The sequence below is a fragment of the Amblyraja radiata genome, chromosome 21 (genome assembly GCF_010909765.2).
Source record: "Amblyraja radiata isolate CabotCenter1 chromosome 21, sAmbRad1.1.pri, whole genome shotgun sequence".
Taxonomy (NCBI): domain Eukaryota; kingdom Metazoa; phylum Chordata; class Chondrichthyes; order Rajiformes; family Rajidae; genus Amblyraja; species Amblyraja radiata.
The window spans coordinates 30881646-30907436 of record NC_045976.1 but is presented as its reverse complement, the minus strand read 5'-3'; the positions used below and the strand labels follow the sequence as shown (position 1 = coordinate 30907436).

The following is a 25791-nucleotide window of genomic DNA, read 5'->3' as shown; positions in this document are numbered from 1 at the left end:
ACTCCCACGATATAATATTGACAGTCTGTGTATTCTGAGCTCCACAGTCCTCTGAGGTAGAATATTCAGAAGAACCTGAAGAAGTTAGGTAAGGTTACAAAATAGACTCCGCTTTTAGTTTAGGTATAGAAAATGGGTGCTTTGCCATTTTCTCTCCATATTCAACAAGAATAAAGTGCACAAACACTGGATGCTTGGCCCTATGATCTAAATGTACAGGACACTGGGTCCTTACCATTTACTCTGAACATTCAACAAGATTGTAATGAAGTTGATGAATAAATGAATAAACAAGGTCAAAAAACAAGACTGTTTGAATCTGCAGAGATAAAGAGTAGCTCCTTCGAGCAAAAGTATATGAAAAAATAACCTTTCCTCTAAGATCGGGAGAAACTAACAATCTTTAATATTACCATATATGGACAAAGCAAGAGGCTGTACAATGTTCTGTAAGATAAAGTATTGCTGAATTGCAGACTGGTTCGCGTATAAGCATACGCATGTGCTTTGCATCTATGTGTGGAACATGAGGAACTCTGTGTCTGTGTGTTCATATTTAGAGTTACCTCCCACACCCGCCTGGGTGAAATAAAGACGTTACCATATTAGTAACTTTATTGTGTTGTTATCTGTTTGTAGCGAATCGATCTTTACAAACCCCAACACTTTTTATGGGAGTGGCATCATAGGAAATTATAGGTGATTTAAGAAGATCTTTGTATCTTCACCAACTAAAGCTGAGACCCCTGAGAACTTGAAAATAGCCAAGGTTGTTCTATCCTTTCATAAGGGAAGTAGAGCCAATCAACCGCTATCTCTATGGGGGTTTAGACCAATCACCAACCAGCTTCCCTTAAAATTCCCGCCCAATCAACAAATCGGTCTCCTCCCGTCCAATCAGCTGCTGTCTCCAAGGACGTTGCCTGTAAATTTGAGCAAGGGATAACTGTCCAGGTCCCTGCTGCTGAAAGAAAAGGAAATACTGGAAACTTGAACTGGGACAACTCACAACTGTAATTCTTCAGTGGTGTGACACGGAGGAAAAAAAAATGTTTTTCAAGTCAATGAGTTGCAATGTATAATTTCTCTCTCCACCGTTGCCACGTGACCCGTTTCCATTTTCATTCCTGCTGCTGATCAAGTTTCATTGACTTTTTTCACCTTAATAAATAAAGCTTGCATTGCCTCTCTCTCAGGACAAATCTCAGCACCACTGATGCTGCTAACACTGAGAGAGAGGCAATGGAGAACACAGCTGCCAACAGTCAGGCTACCCATTCGGATTTGTTCAGTCGTGTGCTGCGGGTAACAACGACTCTCACCTGCCCTCGATTTGTTCTAAAGATAGACACAAAGTGCTGGAATAACGCCGCGGCTCAGGCAGCATCTCTGGGAGAAGGAATAGGTTACGTTTTGGGTCGAGACCTTTCTTCGGACTGACAGTCAGGGGAAAGGGAAACGAGAGTTATAGACGATGCAGAGAGATATAGAACAAATGAATGAAAGATATGCAAAAAAGTAATGATGATAAAGGAATCAGGCCATTGTTAGCTTCTTGCTAAGTGGGAATGAGAAGCTGATGCGACTTGGGTGCAGGGGGATGGAGAGAGAGGGAATGTAGGGGTTACGAAGTTAGAGGTCAATATTCATACCATTGCGATGTAAGCTTCCCAAACGAAATATGAGATGCTGTTCCTCCAATTTGTGGTTAACCTCACTCTGACAAAGGGTGGAGATGGGAAGATGTGACAGGTGGTGGGATCCCGTTGGAGGTGGCAAAAATGTCAGAGGATTATGTGTTGTGTGTGACGGCTGATGGGGTAATCGATATGGACTAGGGGAACTGTACCTCTTGCGACTGGAGGGAGGGGGAGCAAGAGCGAAGACATGAGTGAGGGGCACATCTATGATGGGAGAGAGGAACCCCCATTCAACAAAGAATGAGGACATCTCGGATGTCCTAGTATGGAACACATCTTGGGCGCAGATGGAGGAGTTAGGAGTAGGAGATAGAGTCTTTGCAGGAAGCAGGGTGGGAAGAAGTGTAGTCGAGATAGTTGTGGGAGTCAGTGGGTTTCTAATAGATGTCAGTCGATAGTCTATCTCCTGTGATTGAGACAGTGAGATCAAGAAAGAAGAGGGGGTGTGGGAGATGGTCCAAGTGGATTTGAGTGCAGGATGGTCATTAGTGGGGAAGTTAATGAAGTTGATGGGTTCTGCATGGGTGCAGGAGGTATCACCGATGCAGTCATCACTGTAGTGGAGGTGGAGTTCTGGGATGGGGCCAGTGTACGCCAGGGACTGTGATTGTTCGGCATACCCTACAAAGAGGCAGACATAGCTGGACCATAGCTATGCCTTGGATTTGGAGGAACTGGGAAATGTCGAAGGAGAAGTTGTTGAGGATGAGGACCAGCTCCACCAGGCAGAGGGGAGTGTTAGTCGAGGGGATTGGCAGGTTTTGCAGACGAGGAAGAAGCAGAAGACTATAAGGCCTTCCTGGTGGGGGATTGTGTAGTGACTGAATGTCTAGAGTAAAGATGAGGGAGTGGGGGCTTGGAAAGCGGAAATCATTAAAGAGACGAAGGGCATGTTAGGCATCTTGGACATAGGTCGGGAGAGATTGGACCAGGGGGGATAGGATGGAGTTGAGGTACGTGGAAATCATTTCAGTGAGACAGGAGCAGACAGAAACAATGGGTCTTCAAGGGCAGTTGTGTTTATGGATTTTGGGGAGAAGGTAAAACTGGGCTGTGCGGAGTCGCGAATGCATCCTGCCCGTACTTTGGTCAGCTCCTGGAATAAGTGTGTGGCCCACAGCCTCATGTGGTTACTGACTGACTTAAAGGACTGAATCCCAGCTCAGTCACATAATAGAAAGTAAGAGTGAGAGGAGTGAAAATACCAAGTGGGTGAGAGTGGTGTAATGTTGAGTTACTCCCACCATCTCTCTCCCTCTCCCTCACACAGCACCAAACACACAGCTCATGTTGCAGTTCTCTTTATTATTGGCTGAGAAGCTCAGTGAGTACAGTCACCACAGACAGTGAGAGCGGCTACAAAGAAATCAAAGCACTGGATCCACTGCTGGAAAGGATGAGTGGATGATTCTGGAGTCTTCTAATCGCTGGTTCAATGATAGGAACAAATAAAAGCTGCCGTTTCAAGACATGATCGATCACTCCAAAATCCCCCGTCTAGAAACAGAAAAATAGTAAAGCATTTACCTGATAGTCCACAAGTAAAATTAAGCAGATGCTGGAAAACTGAAATAAATGCTTGAAATAACCTATAGGCCAGTTACCATTTGTGGAGAGGAAACAGGGAAGTGATTGAGAAATGAATTATTCCTGTTCTTCCCATCACAGATGCTGTCTGACCTGCTGAATGCTTCTAGCATTTTCTGCTTATCATTCAGTTCAAATGATTTATCTTTATGTTTTAGAGATTTAACGTGGAAACAGGCCTTTCAGCCCACCATGTCCATCCCGACCATCGGTCATCCATACACTAGTTCTCCAAGTTCTAATCACCCCTGTGCACAATACAGATAATTTGCAGAAGCCAATTAACCTGTAAACCTGGGCGTCATTGGAATGTGGGTGGAAACCGGAGCACCCAGAGAAAACCCACGTGGTCAGAGAAGGGGAATGTACAAATCCCGTCTAGAGAACATCAGTAAACAGGATCAAACCCAGGTCTCTCGTGCTGTAAGGCAGCACCTCTACTATCTGTACCTTTGTGCTGCCCCCGGGGTTTGGAATCAGAATTTTAACTCACAGGACAAATCATTCCAAACTCCCTCTCCTAGAAGCACAAATAGAGCCCATAAACAAAATGTTGTATATGCTGGAAATGTGAAATAAACGCTGGAAATATCCAATAGGTCAGGCAGCATTTGTGGTGAGGAAATAGGAAGGTCATGGAGGGAAAGGAGCTGAGACACTCCTGTGTGAGCGGCACGGCTACTGGCTGGAAGGCGCTCCCGTGTGAGCAGCCCGGTGCGGGGCTGAGACGCTGCCGTGTGGGCGGACCGGCTCCCGGCTGGAAGGTGCTCTCGTGGGGGCAGCCCGGTGCGGGGCTGAGACGCTGCCTTGTGGGCAGCCCGGTGCGGGGCGGAGACGGTGCTACGGCGGCTGAGGCGGCGTTCTGGCGGCGGCGACCTGGATCCGGGGCTCGGCCGCGGGCCAGTGGAGGACAATGTCGGGAGCTCGCAGGTCACAGGCTAGTGCCTGTTTTCCGGAGCACCCGTTGCAACAGCTGCGGGCAGCTTCGACCACCCCCGGGCCGCGGAGCTTGAACCGCGGGACTGATGCCATCGCCCGGTGGGGTATCGCCTCGGCGCAGAGGGAGAAGAGGAGGGAAGAGACAGTAACTCTAAGACTTTTGCCTCCATCACAGTGAGGAGGTGTTTGGTGAACTCACTGTGGTGGATGTTAATTTGTGTTTATTGTGTTTTGTTGTTATTACATGTATGGCTGCAGGCAACAGCATTTCGTTCAGACCGAAAGGTCTGAATGACAAATAAAGGATTCAATTCAATTCAATTCGAAATGATATCTCTGATTCTATCTCCACAGACTCTGCCTGACCTGCTGAGTGTTTCCAATATTTTCTGTTTTCTATCTGGTCTAAATGTGACCTAAAATTCATCTACCTGATGTTCAAGTATAAGGTAGGGTTGAGTGTGCTGAATCATCTGCTCTACCACTTAATCACAAGATGCAAGACATGAATATAAAAATTGGGGGTGAGGGAATTAAATTCTGTAGTTGGAATGTTAAGGGAATTAATGAACCTATCAAGAGAGGCAAAGTGTTAGCTCATTTAAAATCATTGAAAACAGATATAATATTTCTCCAGGAGACACATCTTAAAAAGGAAGCACAACACAGATTGAAAGCAAAATGGATTGCTAAAGCGTACCACTCTTCATTCTCACATAAATCAAGAGGTGTTGCAATATTAATTCGTAAAGGTATACCCTTTAAACATATATCAACGATAGAAGACATTGAAGGCAGATATATGGTAATAATAGGGGAGTTATACTTTAAAAAGGTGACTCTCCTCAATGTGTATGGACCAAATTTTGATAGCCCTCTGTTTTTTAAGAGAATTCTTAACAATATCCCGGAAGGTACACGACAAAACTTAATAATCGGTGGAGATTTAAATTGCACTTTGGATGCTTGTTTGGATAGATCATCAACTCAAAGAAAACTAAAATCTCGATCAAGTGAATTTTTAAATTCATACATTAATACTACTAATATTAAGGACGTTTGGAGAATTGAAAATCCATCGGGCCGAGAATATTCATTTTACTCACCAGTACATAAAACTTACTCAAGGATAGACTATTTTTTAGTAGATTCAAAACTTATCCCATTTACCTATAACTCACAATATCATAACATCATAATCTCAGACCACGCTCCATTAACATTTATGATCAAAGTAAACGGAATGGCAGAGACACAGTCACAATGGAGATTTAATCCCCAAATCTTAAAAGATAAGTCATGTAATTAATACCTAGTAAAACAGATTAAAATGTTTTTTGAGGCTAACGATAGCCCTGAAATCTCTGCCTCCCTTCTTTGGGAAACGTTTAAAGCATTTGTACGAGGAGCATTAATTTCTTCCCAATCATTTTTTAATAAAGAGAATAGGGCCAAACAACAGAAACTGGAAATGGAAATAAAGCAATTAGACACAGAAAATGCAGCAGCACCATCCATGATAAAACACAATAAAATTGCAGTATTGAAATATAAATTAAACAAGATTTATTCAGACCAAGTTATAAAACTTTACCAACATACAAAACAATTACATTTTGAATTTGGTGACAAACCACAAAAACTATTAGCGCGTCAACTTCGCAAATTGGATGGGGAAAAAACAATATACAAAATTAGAACAGACAAGGGAGAAACATTAACACTGCCTAAAGATATTAATGATAGATTTCTACAATACTACCAAAAATTGTATTCGTCTAAAATAACAGAACAATCAACGGGAATGGAAACATTTTTACAAAATTGTAAGTTTGCGGGTCTAGATCAGAAAGAGAGAGAATTGCTAGGGGCTGAAATTACGATAAAAGACATTGAAGAATCAATAAAGTCCTTAAAAAACGGAAGGTCGGCAGGACCCGATGGTCTAAATTCGGAATTTTATAAGAAAAATTATGATTTGCTTTCCCCACGCCTACAGACAATGTACAAATACGCATATACTCAACAGAAACTCCCAGAAACTCTAAATGAATCTACAATCATACTTATACCAAAAACGGACAAGGATCTTGAAGACCCAGGTTCATAGAGAGCTATAGCCCTCTTAAATACTGATCAGAAAATATTAACTAAGATTCTATCTAATAGATTGAGCTTAGTGATCAGCAAATTAATACATCCCGACCAAACAGGGTTTATCCCCAAACGGTATTCATTTTATAATCTGAGAAGATTATTTAATATTATATACTCCAATAGAATCCCTAACGCAGAGCTAGCAATTATCTCGTTAGATGCTGAAAAAGCATTTGACCAGGTAGAATGGCCATATTTATTTTCGGTGATGGAAAAATTTCAACTAGGAGAGAAGTACTGTACATGGGTTAAATTGTTATATTCTAATCCAACAGCTAGAATATTAACAAACAAAACGTTATCAACTAAATTTAATCTCTCTAGAGGCTGTAGACAAGGATGCTCACTATCCCCACTATTATTTGCTCTTGCAATCGAACCCCTAGCAGAAAGCGTTAGAAACCATCCAGGAATATTTGGATACAATACTAGAGACACAAGGAATAAAATCTCCTTATATGCAGATGATATACTAATATATATTACAAAATTAGAAACTAGTGTTCCAAACCTATTAAATCTAATAACTCAATTTGGTCAGTTTTCGGGATATAGAATCAATTGGAATAAAAGCGAAATCATGCCAATAACAAAATTCAATTTACATACAATACAACAATCCCCTTTTAAAATAGTTAAAGATAAATTTAAATACTTAGGAATTCTATGTAACTAAGACATATACCTCTTTATTTAAACTAAATTTCCCACCCTTACTGAATAAACTAAATAAGAATATTCAATACTGGAAAACACTCCCCATTTCTATGCTTGGGAGAATTAATGCTATAAAAATGATTTTTTTACCGCAACTGCTGTACCTACTTCAACTAATTCCGATATATATCCCAAAAACTTTTTTCAAAAAAGTCGATTCCATTGTTACAAGTTTTGTCTGGGATTATAAGAATCATAGAATAAGTAAAAAACATTTATGTAAATCAAAGATAAATGGAGGTCTGGCTTTGCCAAATTTCTTATTTTATTTTAGGGCAGTCCATATTAAAAACATGAATTTCTGGCTGGAAGAAATGGATCAACAACCAGATTGGCTAATGATGGAAAAGGAAGACTGTCTACCTTTTGAAATTGGACCGATCATATTTGCCCCCACAAAACTGTACAAAAAAACCTATAAAGAAAACCCCATAATACATAGTGGAATATGAATTTGGAAACAAATAAAAAAAGATTTAAAATTGAATAATATACCACTCTGCCTTCCCATTGTAAATAATCCTTTGTTCAAATCATCCTTTATGGACAAAGGTTTCACACAATGGAAAAATTATGGAATCAAAAATATAGGACATCTTTATGGGAAAGATACTTTTCTTTCATTTCAAGAGTTACAACGAATTATGGACTGCACTCAAATAATTTCTTCAGATATCTACAAATTAGAGATTATGTTAAATCTAATACACAAGTCTACAGGAATAGGGAATCAGAAATTCTTGATGAATGTCTGAACAAGCATCCTAATACTGAAAAACTAATAGCTTATATTTATAACACCCTACTAAACAACGAGGTACCACCGACCGAACCATATAGATACAAATGGGAAAATGAAATAGGTCATCCTATCACGAAAGATATGTGGGACGAAAGTTTACAACAAATACATCAATGTTCATTAAATGCCAGACATACTTTAATACAATTCAAGGTCTTACATAGACTACACTTCTCTAAAATAAAACTAAATAGAATCTTCCCACAAATCTCTCCTATTTGTGATAAATGTCTACATTTAGAGGCTAATTTAACACATACGTTTGCAAACTGTATAAAACTTAAACATTTCTGGGCTGATATTTTTGAAATAACTTCAGAAGTTATTAATACAAAACTGGACCCAGACACAAAATTAATAATACTTGGAATATCAGAACAAAGCTTAGCACTCACAAACCAAAGAAATTTCCTCAACTACAGTATAATAACCGGAAAAAAATTAATATTAAAATTTTGGAAAGGCCCTACAACCCCCACAATTAAAATGTGGATTACGGAAATGTCGGAGACCCTATACTTAGAAAGAATTAGACTTGTCTTAATGGACAAACAAGATCTTTTCCATAAAATTTGGGCTCCATTCATTAACTATCTGAAGGGATAGATTGGCACAGCGCGAGGACCCAGCTGAAACTTGAACTCAGGAATAGATGAAAAGCTATACTTTATAACCTACGAACCTATCTCCATTGATGTATTACAGGTAACCCATTCCACCTCCCTTGTTTTTCTGTTGTGTTTTTTTTTGCTTTCTTTTTTATTTGTAACTTTCTACCCTCTCTTTTTCCCTCTTTCTATAAAAAATAAAAACACTAGAAGCAGAAGTAATTGATAATGGAAAATTTTAATAATGTATGACTGATGTATATGAAAAGTTTTTTTACTATAATATGTAACTACATTTTATAATATGTCTACTTCTAATAAATAAATAAAAAATAAATGTTCCATCTATTTGAGTCAGAGTCCGTGAGCCATTCATGTTCCATGACTCTTGATCGGTGAGTTTGCCTTGTAAATAAAGGGAGTCACTTCCTGTGGAGGTGCCAGGTGCAGCCAGAGTGTGTGTTGCTGAAACCTGAAGCCCCCAATATTCACGGGGGTTTGGACTGTCCCAGACTGAAGTGCCTGGGTTCACCCTGGGCTGGAACTCCCTGTGTGGGCTGGACAACAACCCTGTGCAGTCAGAGATAAATCCAGCCCTCCCCATTCCAGGGACCTCACACAATGGGAGCAGAGTCTGGAATCTCTGGAGCTGGAACTTCTGCAACCGATCTGGGGATATTACACCACTGCACATTCCAATATCTGTAGCGTTTGTGGAGGAACAAATGGCAATCGTAAAAATAACGTAAGTAAAATTAGGTTGGATTGAGCAGTGTTTGTTGTTCTGTGTCTGTTTGTGGTGTATAATTTTCAGTAGTTGTCAGAGTAATATGACAACAAATGGATGCTGAAATTGTGAAATCTGTTACGAGTTCTGCATATAAGGATCACATGAATCTTTGTTTGGTGAACAACCTTGTTTGGTTGTTTCCAATGGCCGATGTAATTGGCGTTCCTAATTAAAGTCTTCATTGCCTGCCCGATCTTGGTGGTGTGTTTTAAAGGTTTTTTTAACAGAGTTGGTGCCGTGACTCGCATGACTACAACTGAAGAATGCAGAAGAACAAGTTGAATCTTTGTTTAAGGACTCTGAAAGGCTTTCAATGCACAATGTTAATCCCGATGTTGTCATTTAAAAAGGGGGTGAACAACTAGATCTCCTCAACTTGGTCAAAAAGCCTGATAGGGTAACAGGACATGTGTTTAGCTGCCATGGAGGATGAATGGAGGCAATCACTGTGAAAACGGTCGTGAGTTTGACATCTGGTAGGACCATAGGTGAAGATAACTTCATGGCTATGCAGTTTGGCCTTTAGATAAAGTACTCGGGATGGACATATTGCAAAATTACTGCATGATGAGAAGGAAATATGAACAGGTAACGTAATTAAGAGCTCTTTAGCCTGATAAGGACTGAGATGTGTTTTATTTATTCAGCTCTTGGAGCTGTAACAACTTGAAATTATTGATTTCAAAGTCATGAGAGGCTTGGGTTAGAACAATGGTTTCCATCCAAAGATGGAAGGGAAAATAGTTTAAAAGACGGGCAGTCTAGTAGCGACAACACCAGGAACAACCATCACAAGAAGGATCTGAGTGATGCTTTACCTAGAGCTTTTCAGCGTATTACATCCAGATCCAGATCCAGAGAGCCGGATCAAAACTCAGAGAAGACTACCTCCTACCAACAGAGTGAATCTGGCCAATTCATCCATACGGATAACATATTTGTACGTCATGTTTTTTGTGATTTAGTTTGAGAAGTGATAAGCTGGAATAGTAAAGTAATGACTAGTTATTAGAGGTCAACGGTTTCCATGCATGCTTAAGTAGCTTGAGTGTTAATAAAGATTAAATTGTACTAAACCCTGGTTTCGAGTCCTTTTTTCAATAGATTAGTTGATAATTTATAGAGGTAATAGGGTCAACAGTACCATGTCACATTACACGGTAGACAAAAATGCTGGAGAAACTCAGCGGGTGAGGCAGCATTTATGGAGCGAAGGAAATAGGCAACATTTCGGGCCGAAACCCTTCTTCAGACTGACACCTTCCTCTAACTCCAGTGTTACCCCCTTGTACATTCCTCCTGCACAGTTACACTCAGTGTCTGTTCCCCTGACTCCTGCAATACACCCCATATATCCGCCTCTAACTGCTGGACAGTCAGAGAGCACCTAGCCCATGGGGTTGGTCCACTCCCTCGGTGTAACAGCAGGTCTGTTGAGGTCACGTCCTGTTCAATACTGAGTCTGAAATGAAACTTCCAACAACGACAATATACTTCCAACAAAATAATGTGTTTAAGAAGGAACTGCAGATGCTGGAAAATCGAAGGTACACAAAAAAGCTGGAGAAACTCAGGGGGTGCAGCAGCATCTATGGGGCGAAGGAAATAGGCAATGTTTTGGGCCGAAACCCTTCTTCAGGTTTTCGGTCCGAAACGTTGCCTATTTCCTTCGCTCCATAGATGCTGCTGCACCCGCTGAGTATCTCCAGCTTTTTTGTGTACCTTCCAACAAAATAACATCTCTTTCACTGTTACACTTACCATCATTGTTAATGACCACACAATCTTCATTGCCTCTTAAGTCATTAGGTTGGCCCGGAAGCCAGTGTCGATAAATATGATTAGATCCATCAATCCATGTGGAAGTCCCTTCCTGTGGGTATAAATCAATGATCATTCCTGCTGCCACGTCACAGTATAGGAAGGAGCTGTACCTGAGCCGGAGTTAGAGCAGAATACGAACAGCTGGGACAAGTAGGGCAGTGGATGGGAGTTTAAACTATGCTCTAGCTTTGATTGGACTTCACTGGACTTTATCTTGCATTAAACCTTATTCCCATTATCCTGTATCTGTACACTGTGTGTGGCTTGATTGTAATCATGTATTGTCTTTCCGCTGATGAGACAGCACACAACAAAAACTTTTCACTGTACTTTGCTACACGTGACAATAAGGAACTAAACTAAATTAAACTAAACTAAACAAAACTAAACTCTGATGAAAGTAACAGAAGCCTTGGAATAAAAATATCCCGATTAGAGAAAATCATAGAAAGTCTCAGCTGATTTGTTTTGCCTCACCCAGACACATAGAAGTAAAATGTGAACAACAATAGAAAACAATATAAATTTGGTTGAGCCAATATCATATTTTTGAAGAAGGCCCAGTGTCCCAGTCCTCACCCGACCTTGAAGGTGCCCAGTCACTGTCCTCCCAGCCCACTACTCGTGTTCATAGTCGCGGCGGCTCCCTCCTCGACTCTCTGATCTTCGGGGTATGCAAGCTTCCCCATGCAGGCAGCGGCCCAGCGTGCCCTTCTTGGCAGTGGTGGACCAGATTTGTCTCCGCATGTGGCCCTGTATGATCCAATTGGTCTTCATTCACAGCGGCCACAGGATCTTTGTTCTCAGCAGCCACAGGGTCTTTGTTCTCAGCCCTTTGTTCTCAGTTTTTGGTGGTTGCCAAGTCCGTTCTCAGGTGGCCACAAGGTCTTTGTTCTCAGCCGACCACAGGCTCTTTGTTCTCGATGGCTTCAGGGTCTTTGTTCTCAGCGTCCGCTAGGTCTGTTCTTATACGTGGCTCCTCGCAGGACCATCCTTTCCATGAAGTTCCATCAAGTATTGATTACAATGATCACTGATAATTTACTTGTAAGGATCAGCCAACTGTCATCTGTTCAGCTTCAGTTGGCTGATCCTTTCAATTTCATATCCCCAAATCTCTAAATTCTCATTGCCAGATTTCTTCACAGATGCTCTGTGACATCACTCTGCACACCAGCCTTGCCCCGTGTCCTTTCCACAGTTTGGGGGGGGGGAAATCAAGTTTCGGGAGAAGGATTATCCGGAACGCAACTACAGAGAGGATCGAGAAGAATGAAGGGAAATGTTGAGGCCGGCACTGGTCAAGCATGACCGTATTTAAGGGCGGGACAGGCTTGAGGGGCCGAGTGGCCTACTGCTGCTCCCATTTTCTTGTGTTGTGTCAGTGTGTATTTTATATTTATACATTCATACAGTATTGACCCTTTTATAATGCTGATTCCATGAGCTGATGAGGGGAAAGGAAAGTCCCAGTGATGGTGTGAGATGAAGGAGGGTGAGAGGAGGCTCATGTGGAGCAGAAACAGACAGATGAACATGAGGAATTTTATTTATTGTCCTTCCCTGATCATCCTCTGACCATTCCAGACGGCAGGTAAGAGTCAACACATTGATGGATCTCTGGAGTCGTGGTGAGGCCAGACTGGGGAAGGAGGGCAGATTTATTACCCTGAAGAACAACAGTGAACCAGATGCGTGTTTACAACAGTCCGCTAGTTTCAGTCCCCATTACTGATGGTAATTTGTTACTCCAGGGTGATTGCAGTTTATTTACTTGGATTCAAATTCTCTGGTGTCTGGGATAGGTTTCAAACTCGCGTGCCTGGATCACCGGGTAAAGGCCCCGTCCCACTTACTTGTCCTTGGCACGCAAATTACGCGACCTCGTCCGGTAAAGGCCGGTCTCACTGAGAAGCGCGGAGGGGTATGGAGTTGTGCACGGTTTTGTGCGGCGCTCCAAAATTTTGTAGTGAACAAAATCTTCGCACGCCACCGGCCTGTCGCATAACTGACGGCCAAAGTGGAACAGGCCCAAGACCCTGGCGCGACGCAACGTCCCACCTCCAACAGCAACAGAAGCAGGCAAACGATTGTCGAACTCAGCCTGGGGCTCACAGCTGTTGCGGATCCGGTCGGCCCCCACTTCTACTCCCAGAGCGGGGCCAGGAGAGGAGCTGTTCTGCTGGCTGGGAGGATTTGATGAACTTTTCGGAAGGTTTTGTTTGGCGGGGAGAAACAAAAGCTGTCAGATTTTGCAGTTCAGAGCTTTGTCGATCTGCAGAGACTTTCTTTGTTCAAGGATTCCTCTAATTAGTGAGGATTTGTCCATGTATCTGGAAAGTCGTAGGAGTGCCTGTGGTTAGCGGAAGGCCAAGTTTAACTTGTACAAGTGGGAGCTGAGTCTGGAGCGGTGTTTGTGTTTAGCAACATCGGAAAGCTCCCTGCCTCACCGACTTGCCCGGTCCAGGTGTGCTGGGTAAGAACGGCAACAGTGCCTTGGATTTCGTTGAAGCCGGGGAGGCGACGGAGACCTGGGGAAGAAACCTCTGGAAGCTCCATTTTTAACGACGGGAGGATTGGCACGGACATTTCCTATCTTATCAGGAGGAGACTGCTTCTGTTGCTTGCCAAGAAAGCCTTCACAAGACTATTTAACTGCTGCAAAAGAGTGGAGGTGCAGCAACAGCAGAAAGACTGCTTTGATTTATAAAGTACTGATACTTTGTGTGTTGTGCCACGCCCTAAAGATGGCGGCCCCTCAGAGTTATGCAGCTGTCGCACGGTCGGCAGTCTCGGAGACTGAGGGCCACGAGTTGATGGGGCACACACATGGTGTAAAAATGTACATGCAGAGCAACCTGCCCTTCAAGGCCTTTCTAGATGCGCTGGGTGAGACTGTTGGCAAGAAAGCCATAGTCTCGGGCGCGGTGGTCAGTGGGAAGGTTGTTGTTCTACTAAAGACTGAACAGGCGGTGACTCTGGCTCTGGAAAGGGGGGTAACAGCAGGCGGAAATTTCGCGGCGATGGACCCATGGGGGGGTCCCGTTTTGCCGTTCATTATGTCCAACGTTCCCACTTTTGTTCCGGATGCGCTCCTGATCCCACATGTAAGGAAGCTGGGGGAGGTGCGGTCAGGGCTCACTAAACTATTGTACAGGTTTGACGATCCTGAGATGCAACATATATATACGTTCAAGCGTCGCGTGTATATACAGTTGGCACAGGGGACGGACACAGAGGGGAGTTTTGAGGTGGAGGTGGATGATTTCTCCTATCGCGTGTTCTGGAACGCGGGCCAAGTGCGTTGTCACGCTTGCAAAAAGGTGGGGCATTTTCGCAGGAATTGTCCCAGGACCCGGGCTGCCAGTTCCACCATGATGGCCCGGGAAAGCACTGCTGGCCCATCTGGGGCTGCTGGTTTTACCACGGTGGCCCATGAAGGCTTTACTCCCCTACTCCCAACCCCCATCCCCCCACCACCTCCATGTCCCGTACCTGTGGCGGTGGATGCCGGTGAAGTGCGTGGGGTGGATGGGGAGGTTTGGGAGCAACAGCGGGGGAGGAAAGTCAAGAAAAAGAAGAAAAATCTCCATGGGGGTCCCCTAGAAGATGATCACCTCCAAGCGGGACCCCAGGCAGCAGATAAATTCGTGCTCGCCTCTGAGCCCAGCCCAGGGAAGCATAAGGGTCTAGGGTCCAACGGGAGAGGTTGAGCAGGTAGACGGTAGTGCGGAGGTAGAGGCTTCCGCTATGGAGCTTACCGTAACACCGCACGCCACTGGTTAGAAGAGGAGGAGGCATGGGTCCTCCGATACAGAGAGGGGGCCTGAAGTTCAGGGGCAACCTGAAGGGGAGCCTTCCCCTCCTGTTGAGGTGGAGTACCCAGGGCACGTTTCCTCTGAGGGGGAGGATGCCTCTGTAGGTCAGGGACCACCTGAGAGTGGCGATATATTACTCTTGGGGGCTGTTCCTCCAGAGAACGCGTCTGCTAGCTTAGTGGATGACATGGGGCAGCCTGAAGGGGGGACTTGGGTGAGGGGGTGGGTCCTCAACGTGAGCTCCCCGTTGAGGCTACAAGCTCAGATGAGGGGTGTGATGCCCCACTGGTTGAGGGAGCAGGGGAGACTCCAGTAACATCGGCCCCTGAGGGCCACAGTGAGGTGATTCACCTGGTGGTGGGTGACGGGGACTCTCTGGGTGATGGTGCAGGGGCGGGTACTCTGGGTGCGGAGGAGGGCAAGATCGTTTCGGATCGTGTCTTTAGGTCGGACTCCAGACAGACCCGCTTACAGCAAGACCCGGAGACTTGCTCCGACTTCACTGTTCATAATCTGGTTATGGGAGCGTGCAGGAGACTGGCCAATTATCAGATAACTTGCCGCAGTCAGAGGCACTGGTACCTGCCCCTGTCACTGATCCTGGGGGTGGGATGGTGAAAGAGGAGGGACTGTGTGATGTGGCTGGAATGCCCACCTCACAGGGAGGGGTGAGCGAGGCGGCTGAGAGTAGTAACCTTCCAGACTCGGGCTCGGACATTGAGTGCGAGGAGGAGGGGTACGCGGAGTTCATCGACAGTGAGTTGACGGACTGCTCCACCCGCGGCCCCGTGTCTCGACTTGGCGAAGTCTGGGAACTTCGGAAGTTCTTAAAGGGCACTAGAGGGAGTAGGAACAAGGTGGATTTGGCTGTCGACCGCTGGTCGGACCTGAGTGCGCCCAAGCAGTCCATTGATGCCATCCTTCAGAAGAAGGGGAATGAGGCGGGGCTAATAAGAAATGAGAGGCGTCAGTTCCAAGAGCTTTTTATGGCCCTACAGAGAGGGCAGAAGGTTAGGGGCGGCTCCAATCCTTCACCGGGGGCGGGTAAAAGATCTAGTGTACTTTCATAATGAAGCTCACTATAGTCAGTCTTAATATCAATGGGGGCAGGGGGTCTCTCCGTAAGTTTCACCTTCTCTCAGTGCTCAGGGACGGGAAGTATGCGGTGAGCTTCCTGCAGGAAACACACTGTGCCTAGTGATGAACCCACCTGGCTTCTGGAGTGGGAAGGGGGCCACTGGAGTGGGAAGGGGGCCACTTAAAAGGACTTTAAGGGAGATGGTGGACTCTTTTGAGCTGGTAGATGCTTGGCGGAATTTGCATCCCGATTCTAACGCCTTCTCGTACAGGTTTTTAGGGTGGTGGTGACCGTATTGATCATTTATACGTGTCCAAGGCCTATGTCTCCTGTGTTTCGGCGGCCTCCATGCGGTTGGTGGAAGTGGATGTGGATTTTATCCCGATGTGCACACGGGCTGGGTCCGCGTACTGGCATTTTAATAGCCAGCTGTTGGAGGATCGCCGATTCCAGGTTTCATTCAGGCAGTTCTGGGCGAAGTGGAGTTAAAGGCAGGGGCGTTTCCTTTCCCTAAGGCAGTGGTGGGACGTGGGGAAGTCCTACGTCCGTCTGTTTTGCCAGGACTACGCGATGGGGTCGACCAAAGGGCGAGACACCGAGATCGGACGGCTTGAGAGAGAGTTACTCGACTCGGAGGCACGTCTGGATCAGACTGGTGGGGCTTCGTGTGAGTGGGAGGAGTACCAGGAGAAGAAGGGAGCACTGAGGGACTTGCAGCTTAGGAGGGCCCGGGGTGCGTATGTAAGGTCGCGAGTCCAGATGTTGTACGATCTGGACCGTGCCTCCCCCTTTTTCTTTTCTCTGGAGAAGGGGCGAGGAGCCCGCAGGCAGCTTGTTGAGTTGCTTGCGGATGATGGCTCCTCTGTCACAGATCCAGAGAGCATTGGTGCCTCGGTTCGGTCTTTCTACAAGACTCTGTTCTCGGCAGGCACATCGAGTGGGGAGGCTCAAGAGGTCCTGTGGGAGGGCTTACCCGCTGTGTGCAATGATGTGGCTGAACACTTGGATGATCCCCTAACTCTGGAGGAGTTGACTGGTGCCCTGCACCAGCTCAAGGGGGGCAAGCCTCCAGGGCTGGATGGGCTGACTGTGGAGTACCTTAGAGCCTTCTGGGATGTCCTGGGGGGTGACTATATGAAGATCCTGGGGGAAAGCCTGGCGACTGGGGAGATGCCCTTCTCGTGGCGCAGGGCAGTTGTTGTCCTGCTGCCCAAGAAGGCCGATCTCCGCCTTTTGAAGAACTGGCGCCCGGTCTCTCTCCTCAGCACGGACTATAAAGTTTTTGCACGGGCATTGGCGAATCGCCTGGGCCCCGTGCTGTCCCAGGTGATCCACCCTGACCAGTCGAACACAGTCCCGGGCCGGTCCATCCAAGACAATATTCATCTGGCCCGGGACCTGATCCATCTGACCCAGGGGGCTGGTCAGTCAGTCGCCTTTCTCTCCCTCGACCAGGAGAAGGCATTCGACAGGGTGGAGCACGACTACCTTCTTGGGACTCTGCAGGCGTTCGGATTTGGACCGCACTTTGTGGCCTGGGTTCGACTTTTATACACTGCTACAGAATGCCTTGTTAAGGTCAACGGCTCTTTGTTGGCCCTCATTCCGTTTGGGAGGGGGGTTCGTCAGGGATGTCCCATGTCCGGCCAGCTGTATTCCATCTGTGTCGAGCCTTTCCTGTGCCTTCTCCGGAGGCGGTTGACAGGCCTGGCTTTACCGGGGCCGGGGATGGAGGTAGTTCTCTCGGCCTATGCCGATTATGTCATTTTGATGTTCACCGACCCTGTTGACCTGCGGAGGATGCGTGAGTGCCAGCAGGTTTTCTTGGCTGCTTCCTCCGCCAAGATCAACTGGGGGAAGTGTTCTGGTCTCTTGGTGGGTGGGTGGCAGGTGGACTCCCTGCCGGAGGAGATGGCAGGTTTTGTGTGAAGTACCACGCACCTCCTCTACCTGGGGGTCTACCTGAGTCCCGATGAGGGGGGGTGGCCGGCGAACTGGCAGGAGCTGGAGGCGAAGGTGATCGCCCGGCTGGGACGTTGGTCCGGCCTACTTGGTGTGCTCTCTTACTGGGGCAGGGCTGTAGTTATAAACCAGCTGGTGGCCTCTCTGCTGTGGTACCGGATGGCCACTATGGTCCCGTCCTCTTATTCTATAACCATGTTACAGAGGAGATTGGTCAACTTCTTCTGGGGTGAGAGGAACCACTGGGTCTCTGCTGGGGTTCTGATTCTCCCGTTGGAGGAGGGTGGTCAGGTGCTGGTCTGTGTTCATACCCAGGTGGCGGCTCTCCGACTCAGGACCCTGTGGAGGTACGTCTACTCGGACTACCCTCCTAAATGGCACGAGCTGGCGACGTACATTTTCCACCAGGGGGCGCTGTCTTCAGGAGGGCTCACGGCTCCCGGTAGCAGGCTTCAGTCGACGCGCTAGGCGGGAGTTGCCTGGCTTTTACCGTGACCTCCTGAAAGCCAGGAATTTGGTCACCTTCAGCCAGGGCCCTGCTCCTCAGGGGGAGGCGGTGTCATGGCCGTGACGGTGGGTATCGAGGAGAGGCGCGTGCATGGAGCGATTGCGGACGAGCTTTCCCCCGCTCAGTCAGAATTGTTCACAGGTCCCATGGCCCGGGTACCTATGTACAAAAAAAAAAAATGGGTGACGTTTCAGGTCAAGACCCTTCTTTCAGACTGAAGAAGGGTCTCGACCCGAAACATCACCCATTGCTTCTCTCCAGAGATGCTGCCGGTCCCGCTGAGTTGCTCCTGCATTTTGTGTCCATCTTCAAATGACGTCACACGCTGCAGACGGCTGTGCAGGCACATTAAGTCGCGCGTAACCTTCGCGGGACAGTCGTGCCTCAACGCAACCACGAGGTCGCGTCATTAGCGTGCCAAGGACACGGAAGTGGGACAGGGGCTTTACTTAAACATTACATTGCCGCACCCTGTTACTCTGCAGGGCGTCATCTGTAGCTCAGTCTCAGAACAACGATGTGACACCAGAGATCCATCAATGTGTTGACTGTAACCTGCCGTCTGAAAAGGGCAGAGGATGATCAGGGAAGGACAACAAATTATTATTAACGCATTATCATTAACTTTACCCGCAATATGTCGTTTAGTCCAATCCAAATTTTTGGACTTCCATAGCTCTCTGCAGCAATCATTTTCTTAAGGAACATGTTGTGTTCATTCGAGGACACAGACGCCAGATGTGCAGAATGAGGTTGGTGTTTGCAGAATTCCTTTAAACAAACAAAATAGTTTATCTGTTTCCGTAAATTAGTGTAAATTCAGTGAATTTATCATCTGATAAGCAAGCAAAAAAATCATCCAAATAAATAATGCGAAGTGATGTCGGAAATTGGGGAAATGTATTACCTGGATACCCACTGGTCCGAGAAATAGAAACCATAGCCCACGGCTGCAGTGAAGCGCACCCTGGAACACAGGGACTCATCGCAGGCAATTCAACGAGAGGCTGTGCTGTGTTCATGGGATTGAACCAGCAGAGATCAGTGTTCCCCAGGCCTCCCAAAGTAACCACTGGTTTTAGGGACTTACCTCAGCATTGGTCCATGTTCTATTGTCACAAAAGAAACGGAAACAGGATTTTAAGGGAGGATAATAAACCCAGTCAACTTTGCAGTCTTTTTTGCCTACGTCGCGCTTTTCAATGTGATGCTGAGTCTCCTCCAGTCCCAACGAATTGCTCGTCCCTGTCAGTTAAAGATAATTTGGATTTAAGCCAACTCACCAACCCAAATGCCTTCCAGAGCGAGTCCTGTTTGTCTGCATTTGGCCCATATCCTCTCAACCTTTATTATCCATGTACCTGTCCAAGTGCCTTTCTTCTTCTTGCGTATGGCATGCACAGCCTAAAGTTGTAGGACAACTTGTGCTATTTGATCTTATTTGATTGTGCACGCCAGGTTGATTGCATTGGTCGAAACAGGGCGGACCACGTGAAGGTTGCAATCTTCCACCCCTCCAAGTGCCTTTGAAACATTGTAATTGTACCTCCCTGATTAATTGTACCTCCATGCCCTCCAGTTCTTGACCCCCCCCCCCCCCCCCCTCCCCCATACCTTCTATCAATGCCCCTCATTAATTTATAAATTTTTCTCGTATAACTCAAGCCCAGCAGACCTGGCAACATCAATGCAAATCTTTACTGCATCATCTCTAGATTAACCACATCCTTCCTGTAGTCCGGCAAACCAGAACTGCACACAGTTAACTGGTGGGGTTTCACCAATGTCTTGTACAGCTGTTACATGAATACTGACTCCTTAATCTTAACTAAGGATAAGAATACCAAACACCTTCTTCACCATCCTGTCTGCCAGCACTGCCACTTGGAGAGAACCATGTTAGTGTGCATTGAGGTCCATCTATTCAACATCAAGCAGAGGGCTCTGTTTTTCACTGGCCACACAGATGCATATTCTCACTACATGAAATTAAAATTACTTTGACCACCCACTGACACACTCGCTGTGATCACAGACATAATTTCTTGTGCAATCTTCTGTCCTCATCTCCCCTTCCCCTTCTCTCCTCCTCTGATCCCCTCCCTCAGTCCACCTTCCTCGGATATATTTGTGACATGAACACAAGTCAACGGGTGTCATTCTCTTGTGCTGGCAGCGTGACCAAGTTTGGGAATTAAATATTAGGTTAAGCTCTGTATAGGGTCAGGCAAAATGAAAATGGAGAGGTGACCCTGATAATAAATGACAGGATGAAGTCGGTGGAGAGAAAGGATCTTAGTTCATGAAATGGAGACACAGCATCAGTTTGGGTGGAGCTGAGAAACAGCAATGTGCGGAAGACATTGGTTGGATTTGTCCGTGGTCACACACCTGTGGTCTGGTGGTCTAGGGTACATCAGGAAATTAGATGCACTTTTAGGAAGAGTAATAGCATAATCAGATTTTATACAGATTGGGCAAAACAAATTAAGTCAATATATAGAGAATGTCTTCACTATGTACATAACTGAAAGTTTTTGAGATAATTCTAGACAGCGTCACACACACACACACTAACCTCCGCTCATGCACACACACTAACCCCCCCCCCCCCGCGGTATTATATTAATATTATTCATTTGCTACTTTCCCCCATCCCCCGCCCTATCCACTCATACATAGCTCCCAACTGTGCAGGCGTGGCTAAACAGGGAGAGGGAGGGGGGTAGAGAGGGAGGGGGAGGGGGTAGAGGGGGAGAGGGTGATGGGGGTAGAGAAGAAGGGTAAAGGGAGGGGTGGGGGTAGAGAGGGAGGGTAGAGGGTGGGGGCGGAGTGTAATGAGGAAGAGGGAGTGGTTGCAGGGCGCATGGCTTCACAGGTGAGGGTTGGTCCACGAATACAGTACTCCACAACTCATCCATAGGTCCCAATATTCTCCACTCCCTAAAGAGGGAGGGGTGGGAGAGATGGGGTGGTGGTTGAGAGGAAGGAGGGGGGGCAGATAGTGAGGGGGCAGAGGGGGAGGGAGGCAGAGTGGAGTGCGGTGTCTCAGGGGAGGGCTGGTTCCCGAACGCAATATTCCACCATTCACCCTTAGGTCCAAAAAATTACCACATCCTGGAGGGGGGGGGGGGGGGGGGGGGGGGGGGAGGTGGTAGAGAGGGAGGGGGAGGACAACTTGTTCTATTTGATCTTATTTGATTGTGCACGCCAGGTTGATTGCATTCATCGAAATGGGCGGACCACGTGAAGCTTGCAATCTCCCACCCCTGCCCATTGTCATCTCATATGTAAATGAGATCCATTGTGATTGGACTTCCGTGAGATGGCACTGTGACATCATCAATGGAAAGGCAGCAAGAGTCTCCCACTGAAAATCAGTTACTTCTTTAAAATATACAATTAAAACTTTAAAAACTTTGGAAATATAGGTTGGAATGCGACGGGAAGACGTTTATCCCGTCGAGGGAAAACATGTAAGTAGAATGTGTGAAAATGGGAAGGCTGTGGCCTAGCATTTGGAAGAAGATACAAATTAAATAGATTAAAAGAAAGCCAACACAACCCTGTAAACACACAGATATTTCGAATGTTAAGAACTAAGGGAAGAGTTTTAGTATAATATAGATAAACTGCAGAAGAAAGTGTTGTCCAACCATAGCCATCAGTGAAACAAAAAGATCAGAAGAAAAGGTTTGTATTTTTTCCAAAAGAGCAGAAAGGTATGAATTGTGAACAATTCAAAATTCTCTTCAGCAACCTGAACAAATAAAAAAAAATTTAATAACAAATAAACAAAGGTTTTGATTGGAAAAATGTAAGTAGAATTTGAGAGTGCTAAAAAAAGAAAAAGTTATCAAATAAAGTACATCAAGCAAAAATAAAAAGTTGATTAAATCTATGTGCATCCAGTGCAGATTGAGACAGGAGAAATTATACTGGGGAATAAGCAAATGACAGTGATATTTAAAAAATAAAACTTTTTTTATATCTTTATGGAAGAAACCCCCCAGAAAAACTCAAATAAACGGAGGCCAACAGATGTAGCAAGAATGAGGAGGTGAAAGAAATGAGAATCAGCTCAACGCAACTATTGGAGATAGACATGATTTAAGATACTAAAATACAAAAGAACATGTGGCCCAGCCAAAGCCATTGTTTAAACAAAAAGATCAGAAGAAAACTGGGGAATTGTGAACAATTCCAAATTTTCTTCAGCAACCTGAAAAATAACAACAAATTTCACCAAAAATAAACCAATGTTTTCAGAACGAAAAGAAAAGTAGAATTTGAGATGAATAACGTGGAAAAATAAAAAATAAGAATAAATATTTCTACAGCAAGTGAAAAAAAAGATACATACATGGGTGCAGGAATAGACAATTCGGCCCTTCGAGCAATTCAATATGATCATGGCTGGTCATCTACAATCAGTATCCCGTTCCTGCCTTCTCCCCATATCTGATACCGTTCGCCCTAAGAGCTCTATCTAACCCTGGTTAACTCAGATGATCAATATCTATGTACATCCCTTGCAGATTGACATAAGAGAAACTGACGTTTAATAATACTGATACACTGGAGTGTGCCGCAAGAATAAGACCCAACCGTTTACAAACAACATCAGTATGAAGTGACCGAGAGACGTGCATCAAGGCTGCTGCTGACGCAAAGCTGTTCGCATTTATTGTCAGAGAGTTTGCGTGGATGAGCAAAGACATCTTACTGCAGGTATATTGGGTCTAGTGGAGACTGTACCTGGAATATCGGTCAAAGATTTGGACTACTGACCGCCAGAAGAATATCAGTGCTGTAGAGGGAGTGAAATGAAGATTCACCTGATTGATTCCAGGGACATGTATTGCCATTTGAGGAGACATTAAACAGATTATAGTTATACACTTATGTCATCAGAATTCCAGAAACTGCAATGCCTTTGCACTTCGAAGTGTGTCAGCCTAATGACTAAATTACTCATAATTCCAACCATTTTCTGTCTCTTTCACTCCCCACCCCCAGGACTCGCTCCCCCTGTACCTTTGCCAGCACTCTGGCCATCCTCCCTCAAGCCACCATCCTCACCCTCACAGTGGGCAAGTAAACTGCAACCATTGCATTGGACCAGTGCCTGCAGAACCTTTTCCACTGCATCCCTGGGGTCCTGCCAGAGAGTCACATATCCCTCTTCCTGCAACTCTGTCTTCCTGTGAAGTGTCACCGTGGAGAAATCTCTGTCTCCTGATGTGGAGGAGAGTCTCAAACTCACCTTCCAACTCAGCAGCTCTGAGATGAGTATCCCAGACAAGAGACATTTCCTACCAGTCCCAATGACCACAAATTCCCATGTTCCACAGTCCCAACACAGTGCCTGTGAATTAATTCCTCACACCAATATATTTCTAAAGCTCCTGGAATCAATGGACCTTACCTGCCACATCACTGGCAAGCAGTGTGGTCAGCACCAAAACCCACACCAGCATCATGTTTCCTTCCTCGAACCTGAAACACAAGAAAACAATTCATCATTAGTGTCAAGTTTCACAGTGAAGGTGGGCATATCCTGCTGCCATTCCCACCTCTCTCTCTCCCAGCTCTCTGTGTCGATGAGGTTTCCAATGCTGTTGCATCCTTATATACGTGTAGTTCTGGCATCGTGGAGGCTTTTGGAACCATTGGAATCAAACTCAATTGGCTGCAGCAATCTATGTAAAACTCCTGCTGACCAATCACTGACTGACAGATTCGAACAAGATGAACAGGAAGTCACAGAAATGTCTTGTGAGCTCCAAGTGTGACTGTAGAATGTGGCACTGTATCTGAACACTGAGGGATGGAAACTGTAGATAGTATGTATGGTCCCATTATGTGTTCATAGTTTTAGGATCTAATGAATATTATCAACAGGAACAATTAAGATGTAAGGTTCAGGCGAATAGTCAAAAACAACATTATTGACCCAGAACACCTCACTCACTCCTCTACTCACTCTGGTCTGTTTCCTCTCCATTTCACATCACGGTGGAAGGTCCCCCTCCGTCACTGACTTGGGAAAGTTTGTAATCCATTTGTAAGTAACTGGTTCAATTTAGCATCTTGGCCACTATTCAACAAGTAGCTGTAGTAAGGTCTGCTCAGAAAGTGCATGGAAGGACGGGGAGATAATGGACAGCTTGATGCTTGTTGCATTTCCATGCACAGCTGAGGGAGATCCCTGCAGGATCGCAATATAGGAAGGAATCCACAGGATCTCCAGTGGGTGGGAACCATGGGCCAACTGCCCCTTTCTTTCTCTGGATTTTCTCGTTCCCCAATCACTTCACATTCTAGAGGCCAGGTGGAATCATAGAATGATACATTGATACTGCACAGAAGGAGGCCATTTGCCCCATCCTATCTGTGCCATTTCTTGGATCGTGTGATCTATTTAACAGAATTCTCCTGCTCTTTCCCCGAACCACTGGAATTTGCTCCTGGATACATTTAGATAAATCCTTTGAAAGTCGTTGTTGATTCTGCTTCCACCAGCCTTTCAGTCCATGAGTTTCAAATCATGACAACTTCCTGAACAAACCTGATTCCTCCTGTCCCCTCTGCCCCATTTGCCAATGATCTCAGATCTCCATCCTCTAGTCCGTGCTCCTGCTGCTGGTTGGGAGCTCAATAACTGGAAAACACGGAGCCATGTGCAGCAGCATTTGTTACCTCATCACCTCAGCCAGCTGGGAGACACTCGCTGAGGGAAATCACTTCATCACCTCACCTCTGATTCATTAAACAATCATTTCCACACATTGAGAAGTTTGTGAAGGTCTCAGATTTCCACAACATTGCTCTCCCGTACTGTGATCAAGGACAACAAATCAGTTTCTCATCATTTGCTTCACTGAATCTATTTTGTGGATGGCACACGCAATAGCCATGGATTGTCTGTGGTGGAGAGAGGGAATTTACAGTGTGGGGAGGGGACTGCCACATGAGCTGGCCTGCAGTATCCTAAATGCATTCCAGAGTGTTGGATCTGTACTCATCCAGGAGCGCAGAGGGATTCCACAATACTCCTGATCTCACAACTTGTAGATGATGGGAATAGTTTGGCATCAAAGGTGAATCACGTGCTGAGGTTTCCGCAGCACCTCAGCTTCCCTTAAAGACACAGAATCAATGCGGCAGGTCCTGTAGGTTTTCAGGTCAATGCTGACCCCTAAGCTGTAAATGGTGAGAGAACTGGTGAGATTAATGTCATTGGCTGTTACGGGTAGACCCTGACAATCATGTGGTGCAAATGCTACTGGCCATTTATT

At 45.6% G+C, this 25791-nt stretch overlaps 1 protein-coding gene across 2 annotated transcripts; it reads right to left on the bottom strand.

The window, feature by feature from the left end:
* Positions 1 to 2985: 2985 nt before the first annotated feature.
* Positions 2986 to 24125, bottom strand: LOC116985273 (snaclec 5-like). 2 transcript variants are annotated; one of them, XM_033039957.1, is made up of 4 exons: positions 23919 to 24120; positions 19581 to 19735; positions 19121 to 19261; positions 2986 to 3197 (listed from the first exon to the last, which is right to left on the bottom strand). In XM_033039957.1, exons 1-4 carry the CDS (start codon positions 23971 to 23973, stop codon positions 3057 to 3059), a joined length of 492 nt encoding a protein of 163 aa, XP_032895848.1. In that variant the 5' UTR covers positions 23974 to 24120; the 3' UTR covers positions 2986 to 3056. The 2 variants fall into 2 exon arrangements, with proteins under 2 accessions (XP_032895848.1, XP_032895849.1); XM_033039958.1 differs by lacking the exon at positions 19121 to 19261 and having other exon boundaries at positions 23919 to 24125.
* Positions 24126 to 25791: the final 1666 nt, after the last annotated feature.

What these genes read in the sequence shown, in the direction of transcription:
- LOC116985273 (XM_033039957.1), bottom strand. Translation starts at nt 23,973, where the DNA reads ATGATGCTGGTGTGGGTTTTGGTGCTGACCACACTGCTTGCCAGTGAT. An exon ending in GCTTGCCAGTGATGTGGCAG is followed by an intron (nt 19,736 to 23,918) that starts GTAAGGTCCATT and finishes TTTAACTGACAG; the next exon opens with GGACGAGCAATTCGTTGGGA. An exon ending in GAACATGGACCAATGCTGAG is followed by an intron (nt 19,262 to 19,580) that starts GTAAGTCCCTAA and finishes GTTTGTTTAAAG; the next exon opens with GAATTCTGCAAACACCAACC.